The sequence below is a fragment of the Pelmatolapia mariae genome, linkage group LG12, assembly GCF_036321145.2.
Source record: "Pelmatolapia mariae isolate MD_Pm_ZW linkage group LG12, Pm_UMD_F_2, whole genome shotgun sequence".
Classification (NCBI taxonomy): Eukaryota; Metazoa; Chordata; class Actinopteri; order Cichliformes; family Cichlidae; genus Pelmatolapia; species Pelmatolapia mariae.
In genome coordinates, this window is record NC_086237.1 from 10,396,420 (window position 1) to 10,416,237 (window position 19,818).

The window sequence follows — 19,818 nt, forward strand, 5'->3', positions numbered from 1 at the left end:
GGCACTCTTGCACTGTTTTCCACGGTAGAGGGCACATAGGTTTGTTTTTTTACCCCTAGGCATCTTGAATAACATGCCACAGTTTTTGTTATGGATTACGGCTTTCTCAGTGTATTCTGTCTCCTCTCCTCACCGGACTCCCCACAACATCCATCAACGTACTTCTTCAGACGTGTTTTCACGCATCAGCTTTGAACGATTTCAGAAAAATCAAGCTGGGAGAAAATACCACAATTTTCCTTTATCACACATAACACACAAGAGGAAGTAGTGCACTTCAGACGGGTTCACGCTACAGAAAACGCTCCTGCCTGGACAGAGCGTGCAGGAGGCAGCACACACGACGCCCACTCAAAGGCAGTGAATGCACCAGACTATTAGCTTCACACACACAGGCTGTGAACTAGTGAGCTGCCAGGTTAAACACGGGCTATTGTCCTACGTGACTGAGTCAGAAATTTGCGCTGGCACCTCTGCGAGGTAATGTTTCGAAAACTTCAGAGCCGCACAGCATGTGTGGAAATGACATTAGAACCCGGCCATATTTCTGAGGTCATGTCGAACAATGAGTTTTGATTAGATGTCTCCCTGATGGCGTGCCTAATGGAATATAAAAATCGGAAGTGCCTAGAGCCTTTAAAATAAAACAAAAACATTGTAGATATTTGAAAACCTGTGTAAATAAAAATCACTAAAGTTAAGAGACAAAATACTTCTTTTTTTTTTCCTTTTTTACCTGAGTGAACCGACCCATTAAAGAAAGAGCCAGGAAAAATATGCTTTTTGTTACATCATTGTGAGGCAGACGTTCAGGAGTGCCAAATCAATCTTAAGCAGCCTCAGAAACAAGTCTTCAGCGAGCTTTATATATAGGCCCTCACTTTAGTGGTTATCTACTGGATGCTGAGTGTTACATAATCCTCCATATGCTCAGAGTGTAGGACAATACCGTACGGGTTATAAATAAAGAAACCTGACGCACGGCTGCAGCCACTGTGATTTGGGCAAGTTCTCACTTGGGATGTCATAGTTCTGCAGTGCTAGCCCCACTGCTATTTCAGGCTCTGCCTCATTAGAACATCCACTGTGAGTGAAAATATATATATGTGTGTATATATATGTGTGTGTGTGTGTGTGTGTGTGTGTGTGTGTGTGTATGTGTGTAACTGAATCTACAAAAGACATTTCATTAGGGACAAGAGCGCATAAAGACAACGTTCACCCTTCCAGCTACCGCGCGGCTCAAGCTAAACTCCACGCGTTTGCTACACTTAAGGTAGCTGCATCTGTGCTGCCTGGTCCCACAAGGAGGTCTGCAGACCTCCATGACAGGGGCACACACGCAACCTACCACAATGACTGCAATTACCCCACATCCACTGCCTTCACCAGGGGAGTGTGTGAGCGTGTGTAAGTGTGAGAGAGGGAAAGCGAGCAACAGGACGTGCAAATATGTATGGAAGTTTGCGTGAGAGTAGAGGGGGAGGAGAACCATGCACAATATTGCATGACTGCCTGTACCTGCCTCTGTGATTGTGTGTGTGTGCCTGTGGAGGCCCTCTCACACCACAGCGGCTGGCTAATTTAGTTAGGGAATAGCTGGCTGTCCTTCGGGTGAACGGACAGAGATTGGTCTCAATATGAGATGTAATAAAACAAGCCCATCACTGGATCTCGCTGCACCTTCGGCTGTCCTTCACATGTCTCTCCAGAAGAAGACACACACCCACAAATATATACACATACACACGCTGACACACAAACACACACACATTCGAGTTTGAGAGCCTTTATATATAAAAAGACCTATAAGAGTTCAGAAAACAGCAGAACAATTGCTGGTTTTTCCAGTTACTTTGGTTTGCCTGCAGTGTGTTTGTCATTTGTTGATCACCACCATCAATAGCTACAATTTAACTAATGCCAACTGAATATCCATGAAGATTTTACTTTATTTTTTATTTGACCTTTATTTATACAGGTAGTCCCATTGAGACCCAGTGTCTCATTTGCAAGAGAGACCTGTTCAAAAAACATTTAAAGTACAAAAAAAAGGATCTAAATTCATCTAATGTACATACATATATATCTTCAATCTAAACAAGCTGGTGAATGAAGTGATTATTTACCTCTCGCTGTTCTCGTTCAGGACTGAGATATTATCAGGCAACAAGTGAAAAATCCATTATTTAAGTTGATATTTTGGAAGAACTAAAAATGGCCACTCAATTAACCTATCCCCACAGTTAGTGGGGATAGGTTAATTGATTAATCTAAATTGCCCATAGGTGTGAATGCGGGAGTGAATGTGAGTGCCAATGGTTGTCTGTCTTTGTGTGTTAGCCCTGCGACAAACTGGTGACCTGTCCAGGGTGTGCTCTGTCCCTCGCCCCATGACAGCTGGGATAGGCTCCAGCGACCCTGAAAAGGATAAGCGGAAGCGAATGGATGGATGGATGGATGAAAATGGCCAAGCTTTAGAATCCACATGATTCTGACTTTGTCACCCAAACACCAGTTTGACTCGTTCAAGCTTTTTTGTTATATTTTGTTACTTTGTAATATAGTGTATTATTTAATTTACTTTTGCTAATTACTGTCTCACTGTCTTGGAGCAACAGTGACCATATAATTTCCTCTTGGATTAATAAAGGATTCCGATTCTCATGTTGCATTTCCAACATGGTAGGTCATGTGGGGTGCTGCAGTGGTTAAATGCTGCAAACCTTGATGCTAGCAACAGAGGGCTACTAGATCATGCAGTGCCTCACAGCTTGCCGCCCTTGGGGCTTCATATCCATAAACCAGTCAGCGTGCCCACGCTGAGCTTTGTCCACAGCTGGAAGGGCCTACACTGGTTCCACTGGTCATATTCCATTGCTCCTTGTATCTTTGTTACTGTTTATAGGGGGGACAGATGGCACCAGGATGCACTATGGAGAGACGGTAGAGGTGCTGAGCATCGTTCTCCTAGGAAGCCTTTGTGTCTGGCAAGCACATGAATATTTTTCTGATATGTACCACCTACTAAAACATTATTAAAGATTATGCATCCTTTCATCCTGGCAATAGTATTCGGTGGATTCTTTCATCAGGATACTGGAAACACTATTCGGGAATAGTTTCAACGTGTCTGTCTTGGTCTCCACATACCCAAGATCTCAATTCGGCTCAACGTCTGTGGGAAGAACAGAGGCCCCAACTCCATACGTAACAAGACATTCTGGAATCTCCAATTACTCACAGGTCCTATTGTCACAGGTTGGCCAATTAAAAGTTTTGTCAAAGGATTAACCATTTCTTTAATTGTCTTAATCTCATTACAGTATTATAATCTAATGCACTCTATTGATTCACTATTCATGTATTGGATTCAAATTACTGCAGCTATTATTTTGCTGTAATGAAATGTTTACAACTTCTTGGTTATAGCAACCAACTGCAGGAAAACCAGGCCACCCAGTCGGTTCTCCCGTCTCCTTATCTCGTCCTGACTGACTAACAGTGCCTCTCTGTTTGGGACTGGAGCACGGTCGAGCGCCTTCATTCCACCTGTGCTCCCGTTTGGCTGCATCTGACTCCTGTTCCTTCCTGCCAGCTGCTAGCGTCCAGAGCCAGACGACCAGCAGCTTTATCCTCTTTGGCTGTCCCCTTAGCCCCACTCCACAAGAAGAGCTGGAACTCTCCCGCTAAATCCACAGAGACCCAATTACAGGGACTGCAGGAGAAATGACGAGGAGATGCAAAGTTACTCTGCTTTAATTGAGAATGTGTTTAACATTCTCCTCAGGCCACCGTGGCTTACGTCTCTGATGAAACACAGAGCCCTGCAGTGGGACTTTAAAACATATATCTGTTTGTGACAAAGGCAAAGCAGGCTCTGATCTGTGGGCTTAAGATATTTTTTGGGGGTGGGGGTGGGGGTGGGGGTGTGTGTGCGGGGGGGTGATTTAGGAGGTCGCATTTCCAGTAGAAAATAGGAAAGGAAACGAGGAGGTCTCTTAAAAGTGTTGGCGCTGATTTGTGATCAGGACGCGACACTTTAATGTGGGGCGTGCATCAGAAGAGAGTTACTTCACTTGCAGCTGCTAGTTTTAATAGAGCCGCATGTTAATTAGCATTGTAGCTAATCCCATATTAAAGAGACCCAAACTGTCAGGTCACATTATAAACAATCGGTCCTAATGTTCGTGCATGTGACATTTGGAGCTGCTATCTCTTCTAGCAAAATGTTCCCTAGGTACTAATTGGCCTACTTTACGCTGTCTTTCTTTGAATTGCCAGTTTCTTTATCATTTAGGATATTAGCCTTGACAAGCATCATCTCATATACCATAGGCTCACTAAAACTGGAGATGAGGTGCATCTTTTTCTCCTTCTTTTTTTTTTTGCAGAGGTACAGCAAAAATGGGAATAAATGTTTTATGCTAGCATGTAATACTGCGAGATCTACCTTCATGGGATATTAAATACAATTTGAAAGAAGAATAAAAAGTTCAAACACTTAGCCAGCAGCAAAGTAAGTGTAACTTTTCACCGCTTGCATTATTTAAGATAGGCTCCATCATTTTATCAATCTATCGATCTCGCACCAGAAAGATGAAAATGGAAAAATAATGAGGCCGATGAATGCTGTGTAAAGAACATCAATGTGCAAAATTTAATTATCTGTGCTGGAAAGAGCAGAGAAAATGTGTCGGCTGTTTTCTAAAACAAAAAGAAAGTGAAAAAAGGAGCAGTTAATATTTTTCCCTCTCTGCATATTTTAATTACCAGATCAATCATAACTACGTACTGCAGCACTGCAGAGAAAAGAAAATTGCAAGTCTAAATGAAAAACAATAGATTTGCTTTAAAGTCTTCACTCTTTTGAAGTCTAAATTAAAATTTCAGGTACCTTTACAAGAGCCTTCTTCAGAAAGTTATGATATTTAATTAGCGTGTTTAGATTTTGCTGAAATTAAACTTCACAGCCGAGCATCATGTGAAATGAAGACTGGTATTCCCAGGCTTCAGGTGTGGGGGTGGGGATGGTGGGGGGTGAGGGGGGAGGCCACCGCAGATGAACAGTGGGAATTAAATCATTTCGGCACGTGAGGCCTGTGTATCCTCTGACAGAAGCTCATGTTCTTGTGACTTGTGCTGACACCGGCCTGATCCGGTGCCGGGTCTCTGTGTTCAGTGGAGGGGAGAAACAACTTTACTCCGACTGTGTCTGTGCAGCTCCGATTCTGCGCCTGAAATCAGAGAGTCGTGCCGTAGAATCGACGGAGCAGCTCTCCCGTTCCGCCTTTTTCCTCTTCACACGAGCTTTTCCTCGTTGTGCGAGCACTGATGTTTATTTCTCCTGGCACGTCCTCGCCGGCACTGAGCCACCGATTTCACACATTTTTATTGGCTAATTTGACTGTGCTCTTGCCAGCAGCTGAGAGTGAGCCAGGACTCGGAGAATCTCAGAGACAGTGCTGCTGCTGTGGTTCGTCCTACTGCTGCTGCTGCTGTCTGACTTAGGGTGCCTGGAGGGAGCAGATGAGGAAACAGAGGCGTTCACCTGCCTCGTAACCAGTAGCTGACCATGTTAAGACCGAGGCGAGCTCAGTCTTAGAAACTGCCTCTTGGATTAGTTACTGTGTGCTGCTGGTGAGTGTCCAGTCAGGGATGTGATTGCCTGTCTGTTAAGGTGACAGGGGTTTAGAGGAGGGGATGTACACCCAGTCAGATATCCAATAGGAGCGCTGCAGCCGGCGCTATGCGTGCGTCCATCCTCAAACATGGCTAACATTTGCACAGCAGCGGCAGTCAGGCGTGATGTCTCTGGGCTCTGAGGTTTGTGCTGTCAGGACGGTAGAAATTAAACCTGGCACTGCAGAGCAGAATGTGCTGAAACTCATCAATTCCACATGGCTAGAGAGCCAAGTGCCTATTTATAACAACCCCCCCCCATTTTCTCTTCTTTACCTGGTGTGCATCCCTGACTCTAAACACGCATCCATAATGATGAATACACCCAACTGGGACGCTACGACAGGGCATCAGTCAGGACAGGAAAACAAACACGCCAACACACACACATACACACGCCATCAGATCACAGCACAGCAGAGGAGGGATAAGACTGACACTGGGAAGGCTGATGGAAAGGTTGAGGCGTCTCAGCATAAAAACACCCGGCAGAATCACAACAATCAGTCACCACACAGGAAACAAACAAGGGCAGTCAGATATATTAAACTTCTACAAAAGGCCCAATATGGAGCTGAAAGATGGTGTAGCGCTGGTGAAACGCTGCCACCCAACTACTGGGTTTGTTTATGCTGTCATTTACTGAATTAATGATATTTCATTTTAAAAAGGTACTGTCTGAGCTTCTGCCAAGCAGACGGATGGCAAATTCTTAAGCTATAAATTTGGCCAGAAAAAAAAAAAAAGTGCTCACCTCTGCAGACAGAAAACATACGTAGCAAGCATATTTAAAACGAAAACACAACCTGTGTTTTCTGTTTGGATCTGCGAGATAATGATTTCTATTTTTGTCCTTCTCGTGGAAGGCTTTTTCTGTTATAGCCCTCAGTTTTATTTTATGAGAACAAACTGGTTTGGTACAAAACTGGCAGTGTTCACCAATTCAATATTTACTTGTAGCTAGCAACAAATCCCGACCTATACGAGTCACCTAGAAAAAGTAATTTGTCCATATCAAGCATTAACCTCCAGTTCTGGGAAATGAAGCGCTTGTCAAAACTGCAGTTCCTCTAGTGGCCACTTGAGGCTATCTTTAAGGAAGCTGCGGCTCTCTTCCACAGAATGGGTGTTTCTCAATTCTCAAGTACGCAAGTACGTACTCGCGTTCTCGGCGAGTACGTACTGGCCGAGAACGCACGGGAGTACGGACTCGCCGAGAACGCGAGAACGCGAGCACGGACTCGCGATTTGTACAATTGGAACACCTGCGTACGTGATGATGTCACAGGTCCGGAGTTTCTACTGCCGTCCCCTCTTAATTTAACTGTGAGTAACATGTTATGAAGCCTAACTTTAATCACAGCCAAACCGGTTTACTCAGGAACAAATAAAACACTGAAATAAACCAAACATTAACATTTAGAAGTGATCTAAGTGACTTATATATCATTTTTAACCTCAGTAGTGAAACCTCTATCAATAAAAATAGTGTACATGTACATACGTGTACATACCTTAATAAAAACAAGCAGGTGAGATGTTGGAACGCTTCTATTTTTATTTTAGTGGACACTCAATACTATAGACAGCTGCTGGGGTTTCTTTAACCTGAGTAGTGAGAAGACAGCGAGCGGGGGGGGGGGGGTTGAAAATGATGTGCCGGGAGTCCGCTGTTGAGTTTTGGACGAAATGCATTCTGGGATATTTAGCTGTACCAAGTCCACACAAGTCACCACCGATGCATGCTCGATAAAACGGGCGGAGCGAGAACACATCCGGGACTTTTTCGCATTCTCGGCTTGATGCGTACTTCGAATTGGAACAGTACTTGGTCTCCAACTGATGACGTATCACGAGTACACGAGAACGCAAGTACGCACGAGTACGCATATTGAGAAACGGGGCATGTCTTTTATCCTGTTTTCCTTCTCTCACCCCAACCGGTCGCAGCAGATGGCCCCGCCCCTCCCTCAGCCTGGTTCTGCCGGAGGTTTCTTCCTGTTAAAAGGGAGTTTTTCCTTCCCACTGTCACCAAAGTGCTTGCTCATAGGGGGTCATTTGACTGTTGGGTTTTTCTCTGTATGTATTATTGTAGGGTCTACCTTACAATATAAAGCACCTTGAGGCAACTGTTGTTGTGATTTGGCGCTAAAGTAAATTAAATTAAATTAAATTGAATTGAATAAACTTCCATGTTAAAATGACAATTACAATAAACATTTTTAGTCTTTATAACTAATGTACTTCATAGCAGGTAGATTTTTATTTTTCTCGTTCATTTAAATCCTTCACAAGCCTTACATTTTTACATTGCACATTAACAGCATGCCCTCTTTGAGTGAAAGGTGAATGCTGACACAGCTGAATGTCTTTTTGTACCAACAAACCACCCAGGAAGTGCATGCTTTTGGGTGAGGGTAATTCTACTTTTTTCTGGGGTTTTTTGGCTTCAAAAGTAAAAGTTCACAAACCTGTGGGTGGCATCGTCCTGGCTTTATATTAAATTTATCTGTAAATATACCAACTTAAAATTAACTTGGTGATTACAATATTTTCACATTTATTATTCTGTATTTTGTCAGTTGTGCCCACAGTACCTGGCAGAAGTTACACAGGCCACTTTAAAGCCAACAAACAAGGATGTTGGTATAGTGCAAATTCGCCCCGAGGCCACCACGTGTCTTGCACTGCCCCCCCCCCCCCCAAAAAAAAAGGAAAACAGTTCAATACATGAGTGAATGCATAGAGGACACTATCTGAAAATAATCTGCTGAATTAGTTTAGAATGTAAAGTGATGTGTCAACTTAAACTAGACTATCTCTAAGAAATATCAGTATCTTCAGAAAAAGGCTATTTATTCACTGCTCATGTACAGGACTTGGCATTAGACGAAATGAAGTTGCATTGTTACAGCAAGATACAGAGCATTTGATCCAACATCCACATATAAGCTTGTTCATCTCTGATTAATCGTGATCGATAAAAGTAAACTTTAAAGTAATAGAAACTGAAACAGTGAGTGAATCGAGGTGCATTACGTTTGGCTCAAAGCAGCTTTTCTGCACTGATGTGGAGAACATGCAAGGCCATTCACCCACAGGAGATGCAAAGGACGTAGAAGACTCGAGTAAGGTATTATCTAATGTCCAATTACACTCCCACGCCCCCTCACATCCCTCTCCCTCTTGGCTCTCCCTTCTCTCTCCTAACTTCCTTACTCTCACCTTCATTCCCTCTCCTTAGCATGAAAAGGACACAAGCGATAAACTGGGAGCAGAAAGCCGGTGGTTTACATGGCCCCGGAGCCCATTATGTTCCCCACAATAGGCTGGAGGCCGGTGCGTGCTATGAATAGGTAATGGCCTGGAGATCCTGGGCCTGGCCTGCTGCTCAATGAGCCTAAGACAGCCGAGCAGGAGACAGGCATTAGAGATACCTCGTCGGCCCAGTATGGAGCAGCCTGGTCATAGCCGGGGGGGAAGCATGGGAGGATGGGCGAGTGGGAGTGAGTAGGAGGGTGTCGTAAATGCCCCTTACATAAGGTAGGGCATGAATAATAACACAAAGGGAATATTCAGAGGTACCTGGGAGGCACAGATCTGGTTTACTGGCACAGAAATATGAGCCTATAATGTACAAAGAAATCCACACTAGCTTGCTTTTAAAACTGTACGTAGTCTACTAGCAGCTTTTTATCAGACTGTATGACTCTGCTGCTCACTCATTCCGACACCACCTTCCCAAGTTAGCCATCCACTCAAGCAATCTGTACCTAATAACCGCAAGGTTTAGCCCATGATGAAGATCTGTCTTCATTGAGCTGGAAAAGCTGTAGCGTCGCCGAGCATTTTTCCTAACGGCGCAGTCCCTCATCTATGAAAGTGCCATAGAGCCCCTCAGACAATTAGGCAGGGAAAAGCTTTATGACCGTTAGACTCACTCAGCGAGCGGCACTCTCACTGCCAGCACCGCCAGGAGCGCTGGCTCGTGCAGAAAGGTAATTACGGAGCCTCTCATAATGACACAGAGGAAGCTTGCGTCATAACACCCACAGCCTTTTATCATAGCGCTGTAATTAATTATCATCCTTTACTCTTTGATTCATTCCACTATTCATAACATATTCATACATTCAAGAGAAATTATCATTTCCTTCAGGAATTAATCAAAAAGGAGGAAAAACTGGTCGGCTCTCGATGGATGATCAAAGATGGTGGTCGTCTACCTCGCCGCGTGGAGTACGGGAGGGCAGCTCAGGGCGAGGCATTATGGGCAAAGGTCTCCACTCAGCTCTTATACTCGTGGACAAATTATCTGCAAGAAGCCTTAAACAAGGATGAAAATACAGTTGCAGAAGCTTTTAACGACAACAAAAAAAAGCACTAAAGCAGATATGACAATCCAAACAACTGTTTTGTCTTTTTTATTGCACATTTCTGGTGCCGCTCTCCAGCATGAAAGGTCATATTACCAGCACAGTCCACCTTTCCAGACAAGACACAGCAGCCATTTTGAGATGTCTTAATTCATTTGAAAAAGACCTCCGAAGCTCACACAGAAAAACAAGCAACCACAACAACAACAATATACATGAAAACATTGTCTTCCCTCACATCATCACTTTTAGCACCTCAGGGGAAGAAATGGCACAGTTAGACTCATAAACAGGTGTCCACCGGCCCCCAGCTCGCACTGCTTTAATAGCTGTTTGATGTTTCTGATGTCTAGTCAGCTCGATCGTACCTTACTGCTTGATAATGAGGGCCAATAATGATTCCTGAGCTTGAGGGGTTAATGGCATGTAACCGGCAGAGCTGCTAATTACACGTTACAAACTATTTATCAGAATCTCCATCTGCGCAAGCACCACAACTCTCATTGTGCACGCTAAATTACTCTACGGATTATCATTGTAAAGCAAGTTTCAGTAATTAGGGACCCATACTGCTGTTTTCTTTTTCCGAGAGCGCCGAACGACATCAAGAGGAGAGGAGAGAAAAATAGAATGAGTGCTTAATTTGGGCCTGATATTCAGATTGTCCGGATGTGAGGAGGAATCTGCCTCTCTCCTGCAAACATACCAGGAATCAAGGTTCGTCCTGAGGGGAGTTTATACTCTAAAGTGAGAGGGAGGTGTAAATTGCACTGAGAAGCCCGCGAAGTCTCGGTGAGAGTCGGCAAAGTCTGTTTTTCCTGTATGTTAGGTGGCAGCGAGAGCTCTGAGAGAGAGAGCTGTGTGAACAGCGTGGTCCAACGGGCCCCGGCTCTCCAGCGATCGGTTATTTGAGAAATAACTGTCATATCCCTCAGCCCCAAAGGTGTGCCTGAGACCATGGAGACGTGTACCATCTCCTCTTCTTCGCCGTAAATTTTTATTAAAATTACCTTCTTAATAAGACAGTGTTCATTATAAAACCAAAAACGCCGGTCTCCCAGGGCCCTGTGGATTAATAAGGACAGCGGTGTATTTTAAGCCGTAAACTCAGCTCCTCACTGTCCTTAATCTCCTTCCTACTTCACAAGGCCAAATTAACACCTCTCCTCAGCTCTGACGGGACCTCATTAGCAAACTTCCAGGGAAAGAAAAGAGGAGAGCAGAACGAAAGGAGAAAAAAAAGAGAGAGGAGAAGAAGGAGGGAAGCGACCAATGACAGCCACCAGCTCTGGGATTAACCCTTTCTCCTCCTCCAGCTCTGCGGAAAAACTAGGTCGGCAACGTGTTTCTAATCAGTCGCCTGGTTAGTGATAATTAGAAGGCGAGATTGGACGGGAGAAGAGAGGGAAAGTGGGTGGGGAACATTGAAATGAAAAAAGAAAAGAAAGGGAACCTGTCATGTCGCAAACACTTCAAAGGAGCCGACTTCTCCTTTAGAAGTGGCATGATGAGGGTCCAAATACCAAGAGGCACTCCTCTGGGCCTCCGAACTGCAATGAGGGAGGGGAGGAAAAGGGGGGCAGGGACCCAGTTTTTTTTCCTCCTCGCAAGTATGCATCCTCACACACGCACACGCAGAACACGCCGGGACTTTTCTACAGTTCACCACCTGTACAGTGCACCTGCAGGGGAGCTTCGGTCTATCCCAAACCACACAGCCAAATAAGCACATCCAACTCCAACCTTCCCTTCCACTTTCTCCCCCTGCAGCAGCAGCAGGTCGAGGTCCCACGGCTTACACTGAGGTCGAGCAGACTACCGCTGGGTAAAGTTCACAAGCCTCTGCAAGCTGTTTGACATTACCAATAAGGTCAAAGTGTATCAGAAAAACACCAGAGGATTAGATTATTATGGTGTGCCGAGTTGCCTGCTGCACCCTGCGATCAAAAAATAGCTTTTTTTGCTCTGCAAGCTGGCTTACTTATAAATGTGCAGAACACGAGCCTGTGGTAGTTACACAAGAGAGACCAAGAGGTACCCAGAGAGGCCTGCAGCTAACATGAAAAAAAAGAAAAAAATCATTGCTCATTATCAGCCATCTATTTTATCTACTATGAAACATCTCGAGACTCCCAGTTGTCAGACATCAATGGTGCTTAAATTAATCCTTTGGGTTCCTGTTTGCACAATAAAGATATGGAAGGGTGCTTCTGATATTTGTGGAACTTTACAGTCGGAGTAATTGAATTAGCACAGAAATCAACCACAGGGTGCTGAATGTGATAGCTCCTGCCAGAGAACACGCTTACTTGGGCATAGTCAATTATAAAGCATTAAAAAGAAGCTGCCAATAATCGCTTCCAAGAGATCTGAACAATCCATGCCGAGTGTTCTAATGTTTACCGATGATGAGGCTTTCAGGTTAGCGCTGAGCGGGAGTTTAGAAGGGGGAGAACGAGACTGGAAACATATTTGTGGTATCATTTCCATAAGCCTCTGCTTCGTGGACCATAATGCAGCTCACAAATGTGATTTATGACCTTGGTTTAATGGCTAGAGCAGAGTCTTGGTAGGTATCAGATGACTTTTTCAATATGGCGACGTCAGAGGGGGCACGCTGAATGCACCATCACAACAGGAAATGAGGGCTTGTCTCAGCCAAGAAAATATGAGAAGCCAGATATCTGATCATCTAATGGCAGATAGATGCTACTTCACTTTGACAGAAAAGGCATCAGTCAATAAGCACCAGATGAGCAGTAACATGAAAAGCACGCCATGGATTCCTTGCCCTATCAATCAAGTGTTTCTTTCCAGGAGCACAGCGGTCTGCTTTGGTCAGTGTGCTAAGCAAGAGTGTCTCCTTTCAGTAGATTATAATGTTGTGCAGACAAAGCCTCAGACATCGTCGATAAAAGCGCTGAATCTGCTAAATCCGCTGCTGAATCAGTGATCTGTAACATGCAAAAGTCGTGCGACTCACCTGGGCTTGGAAACTCTTGAGAACAGGTGCCACCATCTCCCGGACTTCCTGTGTACAGACAAAAAAAAGTAAACTCTGTCTCAGCACTTTGTCGTTTTTGCACACACTCCACCTGTCTGCCAGTCCCAGTGCGGCACAAACATAAGAAAGAGCACGTTAATGGATTCTCACCACAGCTTCCCTCACATTGCACGTGTGCTGCCGGTGAGTTACGTCGTAATGGGGTGTGAGTATTAGTGGTTAAACCTGAAGAGTTTGAGTGGGCATGTTTCAAAAGTGGGGCTTTCCACTAGCTAGAGATCCAGACGTGTGCGAGCTCTCGCAGCCTCAGGTAAGGGGATTGTGCTGCCAGTGGTGACAGCCTGATCCTGTCTTAAACGCCTGTATTATACTGACAAGATTACAGCAGCGCACTACAGGCTGAGATAGGCAGGCAGCATGGCAAATAGCCTGGAGGTTAATTTATAAAATATAAAAATATTCTCTTTGAATTCAGCCTACATGTCAATAGTTGATCATTTCAAAGGAAGATGATGAAAAAGGACTAAATCATATCTGTATCTCTCTTAGGTTTTGCTTTTCATGTACTCGGTTCAATCTACCTTAATTGCCATTTTGCTTTACAAAAGCAAGGTGCATCGAGGTCTCAGCACATTTTTAATGTAAAGCAGAAGAACATGAAAATAAGTGATGTCTATATAGCTTCTTAGTAGGTATTAAAAATAGCCCAGAACATAAATAATGACACATGAAATTCTACATGTTGTTAAAATCTTATTGTGATGTATTAAGTGTAATGGTTAGGATAGTTTGACATCCGCCCCTTTTAGTAGAATTTTGTAGCGTCTGAAAGTATGATTAGTCAGGATGTGACAAAAAAATGCTCTCTTTCGCTTTTTCTACTCTTGGTCCTGCATGATGTCAATGCGAGGGGATATCCCTGTTGTAGTCACCTGAACCACACACCTCTGGATGTGGGAATTCAAGCCCACCCACCTGATGTTCAAACCTCTTGTAGTCAGAAGAAAGTTTGCTTAAAGGGAGGGGAAAGGAAGCTGAAGCAGCTCGCTTCAGACAGAAGCTAAGACGAGCTCAATAAAGATTATATTTTAACTGTGAATTATGCAAAGCTATTCAGGTCCAAGAACACAAATATGGAGCTAGAAAATGAGCATAACGGGTCCTGGTTAAATAAGATATTTTTAGTACCTCTAAATAATGACAAGACAAGAACTGATCGTAAACAGAAGAAATATTATAGCTTACGTTCACTTCAAATGACATTCACATTCCAGTACTTACACTGAAAGATGCATTGCTTGTGTTTAATAGTTTCTCTCGGTCGTGCTAACCACAAAGAGATCTCATATCTGACTACACTGTAGTTAATGCAATGAAATTTCATTAAGGAAAGCTATTCAGAACTGGTTCCAGATTGTCCAGTTCATCAGAATCATATGGCTCCAAGTGCATCACTCCTTTTTACCAGTGCCAACATGTTTCTTTTGACAGCTACATATTGAAAAATAATCAACATTAGCTTTTAATAAGTGGGGCACACCTCAAATACGTCACTTTTTTTCCTCCTTTAGTTTCTACACTGTTCAAAACTTTAACATAATAAAAACTGTTTTGTTGTGGCTGAGCTAAGAAGAATCAATAACAGTATTGGTATCATAAAGTCTTATCAATATCTATCGCCAGTCCTCATTCTACGGCAGCCCTGAGAGGTCAAATGCATTGCAACTTAAGAAAACGTCAGCACATAGAAAAGCTAAAAAAAATAAATAAATAAATAAAAAAAAACTACACACACAAAACACAACGGAAAGAGAAAAGATAAAATACAACTCAAGTGTTTCTGTGGAGACGATAACGTGACAAGCTGGGAAAGTGACAAGCTAACAATAAACGGCTAATAGCAAACACGTAGCTACAGTATTACATGAACCATGTGACTTTACCTTCCTCCCTCACGGCACTGATTAATCCTTCTTTTAAGCGTGTCTCAGCGCAGTCCTTCACATGTTTTGGTTTCTGTCACTTCTGCAGCTGTATTGTCACCTTAATGTCCCCCCCCCCCTCCAAAAAAACCCAACCCCAAAACATCTGTTGTGCTTTGACTCTCAGGGCCACCGTATCATTCGCTTTAAAGTCTTAATTAAGGAATCTCATCATTGGCAAACAACAACTTCAGCATTTAAATTTGACTTTGGCTTAAGGTAGAAATTTTTTTGTGTGTCCCTCAACAAAAAGAATCTAAGAATTACAGATTAACTATTAATTAAGAAATAAAATAAAGAGGGAAAAATAGTGCTGGTGGCAAGGCAGCAGCAGAAGGAAGTAGCAAGAGGCTATATGAAAAGATCAATGCAGAGTCAGTGGTCCACACCGCTTCAGCTGAAGACAAACAGTGAATGTAAGGAAAAACAAAGCTATGAGATTACGTGTGAGATTATGGCTAAAAAGCTAAAAGGACCTGCTTCGTCACTCTAGCCAACTATAGGGATGCTACTTGTATGTTAGCCTAGCTTTGGAGTAAAATACACAATTTATCTGAGCATCTGTTTAGACTTTTTTTTAGCATGAGCACATTTCACGTTTGTGTACAGCATGTGTGTAAACATATGTTGAGAAATAGCTTGGGTAATGTGTATATGTAATAATATTCTAATTAGCCATGTGCTTGGTTATGGTAATTAGCCATGTGGAGCTTTGTTTTAAGAGGCTGCAAAACATGCTAGTCTAGTGAAAGCTGTTAGAAGAGAGTTCAGAAAAAGAATGAACTGAAGATACATCAGACTAACGGAGTTCACTTGTTGTTAAAGGAAAGGAAAGTAGCTGCTTTGATAGCTCAGTGTATATCACAACTTATGTCTGGTTCTGTATTGTAACATAGAACCAGAGACAAAGTAGTGAACCCTAACAGGCGGGATGGTGCAGAGGGGGATGCATCCTAATCAGCATTGTTTAGTCAGAATCCCTTTCCTTAATGGGTTTGGAGAGACACCTGTTCCTGATCCATCACATAAACCTGGAGATATATCAACATCCACTGCCAACTCTGACACCAAGATAACTTTTTTCATAAAGTGGTGCTTTAGCTTTGGAGTTGAAAGCAACCAGCACAGTCGTGCTTACCTTTTTTGCAAATGAGCCCCCTCACCTCTCATCTCACCAAGCCAGAGGCTAATACTGCAAGGCCTCAGCATTTAAATATTAACTGATCTACTGGAAAGGGGAAGGGAGGAGGCTAACCCTGATTTCTCGCAAGTGCTGTGCACTGTTAACATACAGTATGCTAATGCAGGCTTTACAAGAGAAATAAATAATTCCCTGTTCAAAAAGGTATGTGCGGGGGCTTGAGTAGCTGCAGTGATGCAGACAGTCAGTACCTGCTGAGGTGAAGATGAGCAAAATGACACATAGTTGAAATAATGTGTGGGGGGGGGGGGGGGGGGGGGGGTCATATGTGTGTATGTGTGAGAGAGTGTAAGGGGGGGTGGCGGTGCCAGACTCACCTCAGGGACATTTCTCTTGAACTCTCTGCTCAGCTCTACCAGGTGCTTGTGGGAATGTTCACTCTCCTCTTGTCGACCCGCCAGTTCAGACGCTACAGAGTTTAGCTCCCTCTACAAAACACACAAAAGACAGACAAACGGTGAGACGGGGGGAGAGAGAAACAGAGCGAGACAGAGAGAGAGAGAGAGACGGTACTTTAGGGAGCCGGCCAAAGCTCATCCAGTAAAGCTTAAGAGTGTACATAAATAAAAATACACTGCTGAATATTAACAATGTAATCCTTCATGATCTCACAGCAGTAATACTTACAGCTAGCCCTGGCCCATAAATAATTAAGCCAAAATAAATCCAATGCCTACAGTAGCAGAAGGCCTTTTAGATAATCAGTATTTGAAATAATCAATACGCTTGCAACGGCTATAGAGCGCCAGTGAGCGAATGGGGTGAGAGGGTGGAGGGTGAGAGAGAAAGGGAGAGAGAGGGGGGGTGTCACGTGTTAAGGCCCAATAACCTGACAAACACCCTTATAAACAAATGGAGCTTCCTTCTGAAATGAGTGGCTGTTTTTTAAGCCCGGCCGAGACCTGATTCAAACACACGAGCGCCTCACATGCTGTAGTAATTACCACAGGTCAGATCTATTTTCAGCCTCTTTTCCATCTCTCTCCCCCATCGCCTGCACCAATCTTTATATTGATCCCGCTCAGATTTTCAATACGTGACAGCAGCCTCCATAGCTTTAAACCACATTACCCTTTTTGCTACAACAACGGGCCCCAATCGCTATTCCATTAATGTCACATTGGTCGCTTACATATCTGTAGTCATAGCAAAACGAGAGCTCCGCCCTGCCGACATGTCTGATCCGCTATGCAAAGCTGCCTGTGCAGCAGGCCCCTTCATCAGAACCTTGCATTCACTGTGGACTCAGCTGCACCACATGCCATCCGCAAATCCAATATTATCGATCAGTCATCCAATTCCCGGCTCTTTCAGCAAACAGAAAAAAAAGGGAGAAAGCAGATTCGAACTCTGCTTTCCTACACCGAGCAGTGAAACAGACAGCAGTGTATTCCTCTTAGTTTGGACTGTGATTATCAGTAATTGACGAGGATCTTCTTCTCTTGTAACTGCTGGGTTACAATATAAAAAGTGGAGTAGGGGATTCAATTACCACTGCGAATTTATATATGACGCCGGGAAATTAAATTGACTGTGTTTTAATTAATCTGCAGTCTTACTTAAAGGCAATTTAATAAATCATAACACGACGAGGAGGAGAGGGAAAAAAGGCAGATAATGGAAGGATGAAGCTTCCAACCAGCCGTGGCCTCGTGGGATGGTGACAGCCTGTCGGTCGGAGAAGCGGTCTGTTAATTGAAGGGCTGCTGGTTCAAGTCCCTGGACTGGCGAGTCAAAAAGGGGCTAAAGTAGGAATGTGCACTGTCTTAGGCGAGATGCTATACACTGAGACTCTAACGCCACAACTTTACCAATTAGTCTACAAGAAAGGTACCTGACTGATGCTATCGCCTTGGCAGTAAAAGTTTGTTGTGACAGCATGCAAGCCTTGAGGACATTTACAACCTTGGTGCTGTATTGGCCAAGGTCCATGCTCCTGAGATGTAACGAGCAGCGTCCAATGTCAAAGCTACAGCTTTAATGCCCATCAATCCACCCTAGGATCCTCTACAGGAGGTTATATTAAACTTATCACACTAACTCTTTCTTCTCCAACCATCTTAGCCTATAAAATGTTTCACAGAAGTCCATTTAAATGTTGGGTCTGGCATTATTGTATGTCACAAAACTATAACAGCATTTTATTCTTTCTGACTTCCTGACTCTTTCATTGGCGTTCAGCCTCAGTGCAACACACTGAATCTTCAAATTTGTTCAATCAAAACAACACTTTCAGTCATTAAAAGGTTAAAAACCATACAACTAAGGATGTGCTGATCCATCACTCCAATATCACTATCAGCCCATTTATCAGCCCAGTTGACATATGCAATGAAACAAGCGAAAGCCAAGCTGAGGCCTAAAACTTTCAATTTAACTTTTTTGTGTGCCCTAACATGTAAATAAAAATAAAAAATAAACAGATTTAATTTATGCAGCTTTGTTTATTTTCTATAGATCTTTAACTTGAACTGTCGAACTGTGTCCAGTTGTTGAATTATAGTAATTTAATAACAACGCACATGGATAGTCATGTGTAACATGTTTGTAAAGGATTTAATTTCTGACAAAAACTTCACTTTCCAAGAAATCGGTGATTGATCACTGAACACAGAGTGTTATTGCCACAGGCTAAAGACGGAAAAGTCACAAGCATCACTACAAGGGGGCAAATGTTCCTGACTGGCCAGGTTGCACCTCCAGGCATGTGTTGCTGTGCTAAGCTGCAGTCTTCCGCTCATAGCCAAGAGGTTTGCTGGATGAAGATTTTCAACAAAATAGTGAAGTTAACAAATATTGCAAATATTGGAAAGTCTGGTTGTTCTCGACTGCATCATTTCTTGGTTGTTTTTGTGGCAGCAGCCATTCTCTGTTAGCGTCTTTGCTCATTTTTCCCCATATGCATCGCATATTGAGATTGATATTTATCATTTGTGTCACTTTAACAAAAGCTAAATATCAACAAAAAAAAATTTATAAAGAAAATGTATTTGCTACCTTGGACATAAAGTAAAAGCACTGGTATAGACAATCGACCAAGTTATTTTAAACATTGGCATTAGCATCAGCCCAGAGTTTCACTACAGGTGATGCCATAAATATATAAAAGCATATAAAATTATCTTTTTTCACTGTTCACAAAGCCTTAGATGAGACTGTTCTCATGTGGTATATATGCAACATATAAACCAGTGGCCAACTGAACAGATTAGTGGCACGCAAATAAAGAAATAAGACGAGCTAGAAGATACATAATGCAATACGGTAAGTCAGATTAATCAAGTGTAGTTTTGTCTTTTAAAGAAGACTGCTAACAATACGAATAATAGACATTGCCACCCATTTTATTCTGGGTCAGTTGTTTTCATAGCTCACTGCGGTTATTTTCTGTGTGTGTGGGTCTGTGTGAAATTGCTTTGCATTAATACAAAAAAAACTAAAGAAAAACTTAAACTGCAGCAATGCAATGTGTAGTTTTCAAGTAATGACAGGTCAAGTTGAAGTCAATCACGCCTAAAAGGCTGCGTGCCTTGTATTTATACCAAAGACCAACGTAACATGTTTGAACATCTA

At 43.1% G+C, this 19,818-nt stretch overlaps 1 protein-coding gene across 2 annotated transcripts in view; it reads right to left on the bottom strand.

Annotated features, from left to right (window-relative positions):
• cux2b (cut-like homeobox 2b) overlaps positions 1-19,818 on the bottom strand; it is a 97,379-nt gene that overhangs the window by 45,115 nt on the left and 32,446 nt on the right. For both annotated transcript variants that reach the window (XM_063490793.2, XM_063490792.1), the window contains exons 2-3: positions 16,563-16,673; positions 13,042-13,089 (exon numbers count right to left, since the gene is read on the bottom strand). In XM_063490793.2, the coding sequence (XP_063346863.1) occupies positions 13,042-13,089; positions 16,563-16,673 (159 nt within the window). The remainder of the gene's footprint in view (positions 1-13,041; positions 13,090-16,562; positions 16,674-19,818) is intronic.